Here is a 14,590-nt window from a genome sequence, read left to right as displayed (position 1 = left end):
TCTCAATACCCAGGAAAGTGGAAATATGGGACATAATCACTGCAAATAGATCATTAAATAGTGGTGTTCTGGTCTCATGTTCAATCCAAACACCAACATAAAAAAGGAACTGAAATTTATGCCTCAGATAATGAAATGTGAGTATAAATGGAATTAGCAACAGCTGAGCACTTAGAACACCGTTAAGAGTAAACCATCTTTTATTTTTGCAGCTGGTTCCATATCTACGATCCAATCTTACGGGTTTTAAGCAACTTGAAATACTTAACTTCAGAAATGGAAGTGTGATTGTGAACAGCAAGATGAAGTTTGCTAAATCTGTGCCGTATAACCTCACCAAGGCTGTGCGAGGGGTCTTGGAGGATTTTCGTTCTGCGGCAGCACAACAGCTTGATCTGGAAATAGATAGCTACTCTCTCGATGTTGAACCAGGTAAAAGAATCCAACCCAGAAATCTGTGGGAGTGTTTTGGTTTTGTTTGTTTGCCTAAGCATGCAGTTCAACTTTGAGGCCACAACAATCAGTTTAAAACCGCACTTGACAGAATAACTTTTCGGAAGCTATGAATCAACGTAGTAGAAAGGTAGGGTCCTAAGACACGCAGGTTAAAGTTTTCCTACATCAAAAAAGCAAAGAGCAAGTATAGCTCTTGCTTCACAATCTGGGCTCTTTAGTTTCCCCACAGAACAAAACTTCTGCTGTGCTTAAGAGATTTTTGTTTTTAACATAACCCACAGCCAAGCTAATGTACATCTTGCCGGAAGTCAAAAGCACTTTCTCAGAGAACTGCAACTACCTAAGAAACCTTCCAGTTTCCTTCGTAGCACAATTCGGGATGAAACTGAGACAGTTTCCCGAGGAAAGAAAAATAATCATTAGACCAAAACTCAAACTTGGAAGAAAGCCACTTCACCATCACCCAAGAGGAAAATCATGTCCTTTCCCATTTGTATACCCTAGATCAGCTTCCACTTGTGCAGAGTAAAACAAAGTAGTTAAATGTGAAAAAAAAACTTAAAGATACAGGGGCTGAGCCCGAAGCTACAAAACAGAAAGCAAACATTTGTTCTGATAATAAAGCATAGTGTATGTACCAATATAACCAGCTATGCCCAAATTGGGAACTGTTTCCACCATTAGCTTCAAAATTCTGTTTTCTAACCAATTAAAGAAAATTTTTTAATTCCCTGGAGCGCAAGGGGGGCAAGGCTCCAAATCTACTGGAAAAGCGACCTTCGAGTCATGTCAGAACAAACTTCCTAATTGGCTATGAATTAGTGAGGTGGATCTTTAACATCCTCTCTGGCTTCCTGGGGACTAACAAGGAAGGCAGAGGGAAAGGCCTTGGGCAAAATGCAAACAAAAAGGCTCAGTAGGGAGACACTTATCTTTGATGGAGCAGAGCCTTGAGCAACTTTAAGAAAATTGCCTCCTACCTCGGTAAACAGGATTATTAGAAAGACAGAGAGCCCGAAGGCACTGAGCCTGGAGTGCTTACCTTTGAACATACAAGCAGCTAAGCAAGCCCTCTGGACCCCTAAGAAATCAAAGACCTCCTAAATGCTAGTAAGATACTGCCTCTTCCCCTGAAAACTACCAGGGGACCCCTGCCAGTTAAAATCAGAAGACCAATTCTTTTCAGTCAATTGAAAACAGGAACATATATAGGGAGAACTTAGCATAAGAGAGACAAGGGCCCGACCCCCTCCCTTTTTTCCTCCCCAGGGAGCTGACAGGCTACTTAGAGACCCATCCAACAATAGGAGAAGGTAAAGTAAGGAGCCAAGTTGAGGCAGGGGAAAACTGGACGCCTCTTAGATAGAGGGCAGGAAGCTGGTCATGTATTTGCCAGGGATGTGTAAGGGACCCTGGGGACGCTGGAAGGAAGCACAGCAGAAAACCATGACCTTGGAGGGCTATGGTCCTGAACATGAATCCTGCGTTCTAATGATGCCAAAAACTCTGCCTCTGTGCACCAGTGCGGAATCGAATCTCAGAGACAGGGCTTTGGGTGAAGCAGAAAAGAATAGTTTTATTGCTTTGCCAGGCAAAGGGGGACACAGCAGGCTCGTGCCTCTCAAAACTGTGTGGCCCAACCTGGGCGGGGGGTGGGGGGGGATTTGGTGAGGAGTTTTATAGCAATGGTTCAAGGGCAGGGCTGCTGATAAGGATTGGGGTGTGTGCAGGGCCTGCATTCCTTTAATCTGGCCTCAGGTGGTCTCTTGATGAGCTTCTGGAGGTTATCAAATGTGATCTTCCCCAGAAGGAAGAATGCTAACATCTTCCGATTGTTGGGGGTTTCAGTTCTGCAGAAGAGCTGAAAGATATTGTTATGTGTATCCCTTGAGGCGGAACCAGGACCCTGCCCCAAGGCTGCACTATTGTTTCTTGACTGTTCTTCCCTTGTCTCACCATCCCCTCCCTTCCCTGATTAGCGTCTGTTTGAACCTGCCCTTTGGAACTCGGGGAAGGTCATGGAGGCTGGAGTGTATTCCCTACAAACAAGAAACAGGGACACAGAAAGGCTTCCGTGCCCAGGAGCCCTACAGGGTCCTGTTCAGTTTCACTAACAGCAGCACTCCATCTCCACAACTGGAAAATGGAAATAGTAACAGTTGTGAGGGTTAGTCAACACTTAGCATAACGTTCAACACACTGTAGTTGACTAATAAAAGTTAGTGGTTAATACTGTAACATCGTCATTAGCAACTTGACTAATAATCTGTGATCTGAGGAGGGTACCAGTGGGAACAATGACAAGTACCATGACAAGGTATTTGTGCGGAGGTTCAACTGAAATTATTTCGCTAATTTCTCACAACCAGTTTGGCTCTGTAGCTTTTCCTCTAAGAAGCCAATAGCAATAGAAATGAGGTGGTACTAACATGGGTTTCAGTGCCTACTGGAGCCAAATTTACACTGATTGATGGTAGAGCAAGAGGGGGGGCCAGAGAGCACTGGGCAACCTGGGACATTACCTTACTCTACTTCTTCCTTGATACTTGGAGAATTCAGAAAAATCTGAATTTTTAATACGCTGGAACTCATAGAATTATTGGATGACTGGATGGATGGATGGATGGATGGATGGATAGATGGACGAGGTCTGCCAAGAATGGCTGTCGTGAGCCAGCCAGGACATGAGTAATGCCTAAACGAAAGGGTTGGAGGACAGCAGAATTAGAAAGCCAAATATGGATTTTATACAAGTTAAAAATAAATAGCAAAAAACTTTATGGATTCCTCTATATAAATCAAAATGGATAAATCTAATATCCAAAAGGGCTCCTAGTCATAGTGAGAAGACACTGTGCCATCTTCCGATGGGCAGGGAGCTGGAGAAGGTGGGAAGAGGCAAGGCTTCCTCCCTCGCAGCTGGTTTAGTTATTTCACAAAAGGCAAAGGGAAGATTCACCCATGTAGCCAGCAAGTGGCTGATGATTTTTTTTTCTTTTTTTTAAATAAGACCTTTATTTATTTATTTATTTATTTTTGGCTGTGTTGGGCCTTCGTTTCTGTGCGAGGGCTTTCTCTAGTTGCGGCAAGCGGGGGCCACTCTTCATCGCGGTGCGCGGGCCTCTCACTATCACGGCCTCTCTTGTTGCAGAGCACAGGCTCCAGACGCGCAGGCTCAGTAGTTGTGGGTCACGGGCCCAGTTGCTCCGCGGCATGTGGGATCTTCCCAGACCAGGGCTCGAACCCGTGTCCCCTGCATTGGCAGGCGGATTCTTAACCACTGCGCCACCAGGGAAGCCCATGGCTGATGATTGATTGAACCTTACCATCTTCTACGTGTGTAACCCAAGAGAGTCAGCATTCATCCACCATGGTAATAACCGGCGAACCTATGAAAGTCCCTGCCCACAGGAACTTGCCCTGTGGCCAAGGGTGGTCACCTTACAATGATGCTGGGATCAAAGCTGTGCCTTTTTCCTTCAAAGACCTTCTAATGAGCACTTTCTGATATGCTACTCTTAGTTGCAAATTTCTGTGAGTTTGGGAATCACCAGGGAGGGATCCCATAAAGAAGAAAGCACTGAGTTTTCCTTGAAATCCCGTTTCATTGAAGCCTGAGGCCTGAATAGTACAGAGAAAGTATGGGGATAGAGATGGATGTAGAGAATTCTGGTCCCCCTGGCTGGTCTCAGGCAGTGAGGAGGCCTGTGGTAGGGTTGGTGGTATGAGGGCTGGGCTGCTGCAGCCCCCATGAAGACAGCCAGCATCGTTAAAGAAACAATTACTCAGTCACATTTGTTAAAGATGCCAAGGGAGACTTTATTCCGGGGGCCCATCTCGATGGATGTAGGGACCACGGCAATGGAGTCTCACAGTGGAGGAGAGAGATTGGACCCAGCTCTGGGCACAGCACACGCAAGTGGGAATTTATAGCCAAGGAGCAGAATGGGTCAGTGGATGGAATATTACTAAGAAGGAACATCAGGGGTCAGAGGGGATTCTGGCTAAAGTGACCTAAAAGGATTCTTGCTGAAGGCAGGCCAGGTGGTCACACACCACCTGGGAGAGAGCAGAGGATGAGGAGCCTGATGATCATTTATATGGAGGCTGGGAGATTCTGGCCAAACCTACTTAACAGCTTTCACGCTAAAATTGGACAACAAAGAGACAAACACAGAAGTCCAAGAGTTGAGGCCGAGTTGAAAATTTTAGGGGAGCCTGAGTTAGGGTCTGGTCAAGGAGAAAATCTTTGTCGGCACCAGAGCCGGAGAGGCAGGACACCAGCCACAAAAGTCTTGGTGGCAGTGGCCCAAGCTACCTTTGGAGGGTGGTCGCTGCTGAAGAGAGGGAAGTGGCCACCCAAGACGGAGAGGTGCTCAGGGACCCACCCAGACACAGACTCACGAATGCTCCCACCTTCGTTCTCACACTATTCACAGCCCTTCCCTGTTCACAGCCTGCTCCGATCCAGGCGGAGACAGCCCCAAACTCAAAACACTCACAACCATTGCTTCTGCACAGAGTTCATTAATTTCTTACTTCTATGAGTCTGCACATCTTATAAAACTTCTTGAAACGTAAAATGCCAATCACAAAAAAAAAAAAAAAAAAAAAAGACACCTGTATACTCAGAGTATAGTCAAGTGTTTCTAGCCTCAGTTCTCCTGTACAATTTTAGTTTGGGGAAATATGTACAAAACTAGTATTTTGATTATAGAAGAAATGGGTGTCTGGATTTTAAAACAAATTAAGGGAGAATATGCATATGATTTTCAGTAGTTTTCTTCTTAATGCTTTAATCTAGAAGATGGCAGCTACTTTGCTTCTAGTTTTTCAGCATGTCTGGCAGGTCCAGATTTTCTCCTCATGGTGGTGTATTTAAGTGTAAGCTGTCATGGTGATTGACAGGCAAGCTGATTAAAACATCCTCCTACTACATTCAACCAGTGCACCCAACTGCTCAGGCTGCCTCTCAGGTCCCCGGACCCCAAGTGATGATAATTACTTCAGCTTCCTAGAGAACAAGGACTCAAATTCCAATACACGCGACCTCTGGCTCTGTTGCCGACATGGTCTTTTCTAGTGTCTAAGGCTCGGCTGACACTCAGCAGTGCCCATCCCCCAGCACGTAGCAAGAGAGGTCACAGTGTCAGGGCACTGACCATCAAAATCCCAGATAACACCCGAAGGCCATTTTAGCCAATACAAGAAGCCTCGCTGATTCGGGTTTGTTCATGCAAGCATTTGCTTGAACTTACTGGAGAAAACTCTCCTTGAAAGAGGATCAGAAAGGGAACTCTTGAGAGAGAAAAAGGGCAGCTCTGGAAATACTGTACATCTGGAATAAATACCTAGCTTGTCTACGGGAGAGAAGCCCAAGAATCTTTCCTTGGAAAATGGGGAACGTGTCCTATCATTTCAACCTTTTCCCAACAAGGATGGCCAAACATGGCAAAACTAAGTTACGGGGTGTCTTACCTCTTTGCGATTTTCTTACCACTTTCTTGGAAGAAACAGACTAAAACTAGGGCTACACAACACTGGAGGGTCTCCCGCCTCAGATGCACTGTCCCCCAGCCCGGGAGCCGCCAGCCTGCCTCCTCCAAACCCCAAAATGTGAAAAGCATGAATGTCATACGAATAGATAGTGAGCATATGCCACAGTCTTATTTGACTCATTAATAAGGAAATTGTTAGATGACAAATCTGATTTAAAGAGGACATGGAAACAGGGATCTTACATAAACAGAGAACAAGAGCAAATGATGAAATCTAAATACAAAACAGAAAATACAATCATTATATCTTATCCACTTTCTCTACGATAGCTTCTAACTTTATAGAGTTGTAAAATGCCATAATCAATAGTAAAGGGTAGGTCAAACCAAGTTACCTCCTTCTAGGAGTCAGCAAAGTGTTTCTTAAAAGGCCAGACAGTGAATATTTTAGGCCTTACGAGACAAAAGGCAAAATTGAGGATATTATGTTGGTGCGTATATAACCATGTGAAAATGTAAAAATCCAGCTGGCCGGCTGCAAAAAATGCAGGCAGCTAGCCGGGTGGGCCCACAATGATCCCTGTTTACCAGGCAACTTGTCAACAAGTTTTCTCCTTATTTCCAAATGTTGGGGGATTTTTCTTAAACCATCAAAGGTTTCCCAGCCTCTTGCTCTCTCCGGCCTTTCTCTTTGCCGTTACAGAAAAGTCGGACAAGTAAATGGCAATGCAAAAACGATGTGGGACTCCTCTGTTCATTCATCCCTTCAGGAAGCACTTAGGGACCGTCTGCCTAGAGCCAGGCGCTATTCTAGACACCGGACCCAAAGGTGGATGGAGCCCATCTCTGCCCCAGGGAGCAAAAGGCCTAGCAAGAGAGACAGAAGCATGTACAAAAAAAGTCAGAGACTCTCTAAACACTATAGTCAGGATATGAACAGAAATGTTAAGAAGCACAGAGCAGGGAGCAATTCACTCTCCCCAGGTGAGAGAATGTCACCGCAGGCTCCCTAGACAGACAGCCATAGGGGCTGGGCCTTGTAGAGTGGTGGTGGGCCCAGGCAAGGGAGGGTAAGGAGGGGCTATTCCAGAAAGGGCAGGAGGAAAACGCAGACATTTCTGGGAGTGGCGGGGTACTTCTTCCACTGTGAGAGCAGCTTTGGGTACTAAGTAAGGAGTAAAGATGCTCAGAATGGAGGAAAGGGAAAGCCAGGCTGAGGCAGTGTTACCCGAAAACTGGGTTCCCCTCTTGATGGGTGTCGAACCAAAAGACACACGCAAGCCAAAGAGCAGGAGAAGGAAGGATTTATTACTTGCAGCAGGTAAGGAGAACCCCAGGGGTCTTTCCCAACTCATGGTCTCCCTGAACAGCAAAATTGGGGAAGTTTTAAGCTAAGGGTACATGCATATTCATGAAGGGGATTGGGTGGTGGACAGATCCAAGCTTTAGTTGATGGGCATACAAGGGTCAGAAAAGGTCAACGTTATCCTCCCTTAGGTTCCAGTTGATCTTGTGGTTGAGCCTTCAGGCTAATCTTTACTGCTGAAACAGAACTGGGAGTCTTTACAACAATGTTATCTTTGCTGTTGTTACTTCTCTTGCCCGATAACAGTCCTTTGTTCCTGCATTCTTTTGTTCCCTTAAGATCATTAATTACTGAGACCTGTTCAAGGGCAAGCAGCGTGGCCAGGCTTAGATCACAAAATGGCTTAGGCCAAAAATGGCTTCTCTTATGTCAAGAAAGCCTTGCCTGGTTCTCTTTCTCCAGGGACCCCCATCCTACCTGTTCACTCATGTAAAGCCACTTAATTAACTGTTGCTCATTTAAAGCCAGGTTGTCTAAGAGCCCCTGTTCAATCTATTTGCATCTGCTTTAGGGTCCTACTTTTCTTTTCTTTTTCCTTTTCTTTTCTTTTTCATGACTTATGGTCTTTTAAAGTTAAACTTTAATAGAATTTTATAAAACTCACAAAGTCTTCAGACTAAGTACTTAAAGCATTCCCAAGATTATAAAATAAAAACATAGAGTTTATCATTCATAAAATACTGAAAATTTAGAAAATACTTAGTAAAAATATATACATAGTTACAAAGGGCACATAAACTAAGTCATTTTTAAAAGTTTAAGGGCAAAAGTTAATAAAATATCTTCAGGATATACTCCAAAAAATATTTTTGGGGAAACCAGTTTTACGGAAATGGATATTAGGTGAATTGACTTCTAGCCTATGAAGTAGGTGTCTGGAGGCTGGGGGGAAAGGCCAGTGCTGAAAGGATGCATTTGGGTGAGTAAACAGGAGATGGAAGTCATTTAAGTTGACGGTTCAGAGGTCATTAGAACCCTTTGCAAAAGCAATCTAGTGGCATAGCAAGAGCAAGGCCACATTTCCATGAGTTTGGGATGATACTGAAAATGAGAAAGTCAACATGCCCTGGCCACCTCCTGCCTTACAACTTGGAGCAAGGCTCCAACCCTTCCACAGAGCCTGGGAGGTACGAGGTGCTACCTTCCCCGATGATTACATTTTAAAGACGTGTCTCCCAGGTCCTGGAGAAATTCGGAAGTCAGGAGTCATAATTCTGGCAAGAACCTCTAAATAGATTTACATCTCAAAGGGGCAGAGGAAGAATTTACAAGTTTTCTAAACTAGCTGCTCTTAATGCCGAAAACTCAGCCTCTGTGCACCGGTGCCGAATCAAATCTCAGAGTTTTAGGTGAAGTAGAAAAGAATGGCTTTATTGCTTCACCAGGAAAAGGGGGTCACAGTGGGCTCATGCCCCTCAAAACTGTGTCCCAACCCTCGAGGATTTGGTGAGGCGTTTTATAGCAATAGTTCAAGGGCAGGGTTGCTGATAAGATTAGAGTGTGTGTTCGGGGCCTGCATTCCTTTAATCTGGTCTCATGTAGTCTCTCCATAAACTTCTCTTGTTCCTTTAATCTGGCCTCAGGTGGCCTTCTTTGGAATGAAAAATGCTAGCATCTTCCATTTGTTGGGGGTTTTAGTTTTGTAAAGAGCTCAAAGATATTGTTATGTGTATCCCTTGAGGTGGAACCAGGACCCTGCCCCAAGGCTGTGCTATTGTTTCTTTTTTTTTTTTAAACAGGCTTCAAATTCAGGACACTCCAGCGGTTTTTTAATTAATTAATTAATTTATTTTTGGCTGTGTTGGGTCCTCGTTTCTGTGCGAGGGCTTTCTCTAGTTGTGGCAAGCGGGGGCCACTCCTCATCGCGGTGCGCGGGCCTCTCACTGTCGCGGCCTCTCCTGTTGCAGAACACAGGCTTCAGACGCGCAGGCTCAGTAGTTGTGGCTCACGGGCCCAGCCGCTCCGTGGAATGTGGGATCCTCCCAGACCAGGGCTCGAACCCGTGTCCGCTGCATTGACAGGCGGACCCTCAACCACTGCGCCACCAGGGAAGCCGCATGTAGAGCATAAATGCCAGTTAGGTGTGCAGGTTGAAGATTTCAAAACTGCAAAACTACATATAACTTATTCTGACTTATTCTCTCCTGAATTCCTAAAAATCCTCCTCAAAAACAGGCAGACCTCAAGGCTGGTAAATGGTAAATGTTGAAATTAACTACAGTCTGCCGTCCTAGATGCTTCCAGCGAGAATGTGGAGGAACAAACTCATTTTCTCTGGAAAGTGCATAATTTGTAAGATTCGCACTTAGTCACCAGCTCTGAGAAGATGGTAGATGTCACTCATCACAATAATGACAATAAAAATGGTAACAGCTACTGTTGATTGACACTGTTTTTTAATCTTAATAAGTAACTACCCAAAGTTATTATTTCCCCCCATTACACAGTTGGAGAAACTGTTTCCTAAAACTGTAAGTAACTTACCTTTTACTGGTCACAGAGTCACCAAGGGCTGGAGCTGGAATTCAAAGGCAGCTTTGTGTGCTTCCTTCAACTCTACCTACTGCCTCTTTATAAAAAGGAGTCTTATCAACCCTCCTACTGGGTATGTATACAGAGGCTGCTTAATCTACTTAGAAAAAGTGACAACACACTTCAGTCTAATTAATCCTACATGAACTGTTAGGTTCTACATTTCACCGAGTGAAATTTCCTACAGTATTTTGTCATATTCTAGAATGCCAAAAAAACCAAAAAATCGTTCTCTCAGAAACGGAAGTCCCAAACTTGCAAGTGTCCCCTTTCCGTGTACTGTTTATTGGCTCTGCTAGGAGTGTCCCTTCCGACCTGGGGCAGCCACATGAATCCTCTTTCCTGGAGGCTCTCCCCAGCTCCCCCATCCCGTCTCCTAGGTCTCTGGCCCGTCTCCTGGGGTTACACTGCTGCTGCACCGTGCCTCCCGGGGTGCCACCACGGGGATTTTCTGTTAATGTCTGCTTCCGTCACCAGCTGGACTGCCACATACCTTTCACCCCTCTCCAGAGTTTCAACCTGTGCCCTCATCTCACACCCGAACCACCCCATGGAGCTTCCTTAGGACGCTCCCAGAGCCCTTCACCCAACCCCTTCATGCAAACCCTCCACACAAGCCTGGGACTCAGGCCAGCTGCAGGGTCACCTCCCACAGCCCCTGCTGTCAGGCGTCCCCCGCCACATCCTGGGACACTCAGGCCCTAAGATCAGTGCACCCAGGACACCTCAGTTTAGCTGATACAAAAATGACTGAGCGAGAATTCTTCAACCCTCTGTCCAGGGTAAGACATGTGTGTTTACCCTGGAAATGTTACTGAGAGCCTCCTATAAAGAGTTTGTGGTGGTTTTCTTGAGAATGGTGGAGAATTGAAATGAAACCCTAAGTTTCTTCATTGCATGCACCTCCAAGCCAGAAAGAAGTCCCATTAATGACTTACTCAATTCCACAAACGTGTGTTAAGCTGCAACCACGTGCATAGTACTATGCTGTGCGTTACGTATCATTGAATAGTTATTCTCACTCTAAACCTACCCTTTGGCAATAAGTCATAAGCAAAATATTTTTGGCCAGTAATAAAATAACAATAAAACAATAAACATGAACTTAAATGTAGATTTTTTTTTTAAGTTCTTTTAATCACTGAATTGCACCACAGTTCTGGAGCCCGGCTAAAGCTCCGGATGCCTTTGTTCCAGTAGGACACCTGGAATGGGAGATTTCTATTTGAGCTGGAGGAACGTTAGTGATCACCTGCTTTCATTACCCCTTTTTATAGAAGGGAGAAATGAGACACAAAGATGTTAACCTGCATTCCCAAGGCCACAGATAATTGCCGGGAACCAGCTCTTCTCGCGCGGGGTGCCTTCCTGGCGGCCTCAGCATTGACAGCAGGGATGAACAGCTTCACTCCGCGGCAGGGGCAGCCAAGCCCAGAATGTTCTCAGGACTTGGGAAAACAAGCCCGATGGGCCTGTGTGGAAGGTGAGGTTCCCCGCACGAACCCCCAGAAGGGCGCCACATTTATTCAATGACTAAGCACTCAGCACCAAGCACTGAATTTAAATGATATTCACGCCTTAAGAAGGGAGCAGTCAGACGACCAGCGATGCATTAGGATTTCCTGGGCTCTAGATCCTTTGCCTTCATGAATATTAATTTTAAACATTAATATTAATAGAGATCTTTAAAATTATAGTTTATGTCTGCGGTGGTGTAGAGACAAATATAATGCAGATTGGATTATATTAATTTTTTTCTTCTGATTTTAAAGAATTTAAAACACGTTCGCGAGCCCCTAAAAGTACGGTGGGCTAGTGCATCCCGTGCCCTGCAGATTACCATTGATCGGGATGTGTGGGGTTGTCATTCCCTGATGCCCCCAAGGAAAGGAATGACACGCCCTCCTCCCCACCAACAAAGCCGGGACCGCAAAGCCTAGGTCGTTCGGGGGTTAGGGGGCGCCAGCTCCCCACTTCTCTCAGACGTGAGGCTGGGTCGCGGCCTCCTCGGAACTCCGGGGCCCTGTCTCTGCCTTTTTGAAATGGGGAAAAGATGACCCAGGAGTTTGCACCACATGCCCCAGCCGGCCAGGCCCGATCTGCCGCGGTGATCACGGCGTCCTAAGGGCTCCATCAGCCATTAGGTCCCCCGAAGCTGCTTCTGCCACCGCGCCAATTCCTGGCGGACCTCGCCTCCCTCCACCGGTGCGCTCCGCACAGCGGCTTTTAAGGAGACAAAAATCATTTCGGGCTCTTATCATTTCATCCCCTGAATCTATTCTTACTTCTTTTGCTATTGAGCGCCATCTAGCGATCACTAGGTTTCATCGCATTAAAGTGTTAAAAAAACAAACAGGGAAAAAAAAAAAAAAAAAAAAAGTCCACAGCAAAGTCCTCACAGGCCCTCAGCCCCGGCCAGACCAAACGAAGCCTGAGTTCCAGCCATACTGAACTGAAATCCTGCCCTAGGACGGGACCCGATTCAAGGAGATGCCTCACTTCCGGTCTAGCACGTGAGTGTTAGGACCGCGCAAGGGAAGGGGATAATGAAATGGTAAAGAATGATGAAGAACAGGGCAGAAAGGCAATCAATACTCAGCCCCAAGGATGCGGGACAAGTGACAGGACGATCTGGGGGGGAGGGGTGGGTGCAATGAACCGGAGTTAGTGACAGGTGAGCCTGAGACCCTCAGAGGGCTGGCGGGAAACAAGAGTCTATTTTCAGGCATGAGTGCACGTGGGACCAGACACAGAGGGTTGGGAAAAAGACAGTCTTGGACCATCAGGAACCTATGGATTTGTAAGCTGCTTGATGACCTGGATCGTAATCTTTTTAGCTATAACTGTAAAGTGCTTTCAAGTGTCCTCTGCAGGCAGGGGATATTCATTTAAATGCGTTTTGATCACATGAGGTAGGGCTGAGAGACCACCTTCCTCAGTCAGCAGCTGGGAATACTTTTCAAGACCTTTGAAATGCACACCAAAGACATGATAGAAGCCAATCCAGGGGAGAAACTGATACATAAAATGTGCTTGCCCTGGAAATCTCAAAATGATCCAAGCCCCACATGGCAGCTCCATTACTGCAAGTCATGTTCATTGCTGTCACATTTGAACAACAGAAAGAAATGTGGAGCCACCGTCTGTCAGACTGTGCTTTCTATAGGGAAGCTTTCTGCCTCATGAAGGAGCAGTGGCAGACGAGGGTTTTGAGCTTGCTTTAGTTAGGAGATTATGGTTCAGAGGAAAGCGTTCCTGGATGTCTGATTTGTAAACCAATGAGACCGGAGATGCTGGCGAGTTTCGCCTCCCCACCGCTCTCTCCCTCATCCTATTCACCCCGCCAAGCCCTGAAGGGACTCCTGGAAACCCCATATTTGAAACCACTAAAATGATGTCAAAAGCTGAACATCGTAGCATACGGATGTTAATCTCGGGTCATACTTACTACCTAAAATGGGCTTCAATTTCCTTACCTGGGAAAATGAGGTCAGCACTGTCTCCTTTGGAAGATTATTGTGAATATTCATGAAGACACATGTTCAAAGTGGCCAGAAGAGTGCTGAACAAACAGTAACGCTCAGTATATGTGCGCACCCTGTTCATATAAATAATTGCCATTGTGCTCCTGGCGAAGCTGGAGGTTCAGGATCATGATTTCTGGGGCCAAGTCAGGGACAAGGCCTGAAATGAAATGACACCAGTGCTCTGACTATGGTGGGAAACCACGTGGGAAGCCAAGGACCAAGTGCCAGGATGAACCTGGACTTTTCCCACCTGCTGCAAACGAGGAGCTACTAACACGGTCAACTCACTGAGTGCCCTGGGCTGCCTCTACAGAGAGATTGTCAAACTTGCTCTGCAGAAGAGCTAGCCACATGGATTAAGGATAGAATATTAAGTCATTTTGCTAGCAAGCAATTATGATAAGCCCAGAGGATGTCCCAAGTCATACTAGGTGTTTGCTGGGTGTGGTACAGGTTCATGGAGAAACCTCTTGGGAGTACGTACCATCAAAACAATCTATTCAAAGGGGATTTAAGTAAACCCAGGTAGCTAAGGCATCATGAGGCCCTCACTTCCTCAAATCCACACACAACCTGATAGTGACTTGAAAATATTCTTCTAGAAAATGGCAGCTAATTGTTCTCTTCCTGATCGGCTGTTGATCTCAAGTCTTGCCCTCCCTTTTTTCCATGCCACACACCACATTCAGAACAGAGCATTTTAGGTTGTTGCTGCATAATGTTTAGATTATTAATCTTGACCAAATCAAGAGCAAAGTGCAGGAAGTTCAGACCAAGTTGTTCTGCGCACGTCCCGGGGAGTTATGTTTAGGAAGAGGCAAATAGTTGCGTGGTCCACCCGTGAATGAGTCCATCATTCTAAGGAGAATGTCCTTGGGATATGAAAAAGAAAGAAAATAACAACGTAGGGAAAGCTTTGCTTAAGAAACTTCTACTAGTTAAACTTGCATTCATCGTAGAGCCACCTCTCCTCTTCTATGGCTCTGCCTCTGCAGAATCAGCCTAAAGCCTAAAGCCCAAAGTTGTAGGTGTCCCTCAAAGAATGATATGTAAGTAAAGAGGGTCATTTTTCCTTATGAAAAAAACTTTTCATAAATTTTTAAGGTAATAGGAGGGGACGCAGTAAGAGTTGCCTCACAAATTAATGTAAATATTCGTCTCTTCTGTTGCGATTCTAATTAACTGAGATTGCCTTTACAAGCCATGGCCAA

General features: G+C 45.6%; 1 protein-coding gene across 1 annotated transcript in view; it reads left to right on the top strand.

Moving 5' to 3' along the window:
- Window positions 1-14,590, top strand: part of IMPG1 (interphotoreceptor matrix proteoglycan 1) — a 100,611-nt gene that overhangs the window by 72,125 nt on the left and 13,896 nt on the right. Inside the window, exon 14 of the mRNA XM_068550862.1 lies at window positions 213-432. Coding sequence (XP_068406963.1) covers window positions 213-432 — 220 coding nt within the window. The remainder of the gene's footprint in view (window positions 1-212; window positions 433-14,590) is intronic.

Source organism: Eschrichtius robustus, chromosome 9 (assembly GCF_028021215.1).
Source record: "Eschrichtius robustus isolate mEscRob2 chromosome 9, mEscRob2.pri, whole genome shotgun sequence".
Taxonomy (NCBI): domain Eukaryota; kingdom Metazoa; phylum Chordata; class Mammalia; order Artiodactyla; family Eschrichtiidae; genus Eschrichtius; species Eschrichtius robustus.
The sequence above is the reverse complement of the archived record's forward strand: the minus strand, read 5'-3'. Positions and strand labels throughout refer to the sequence as shown.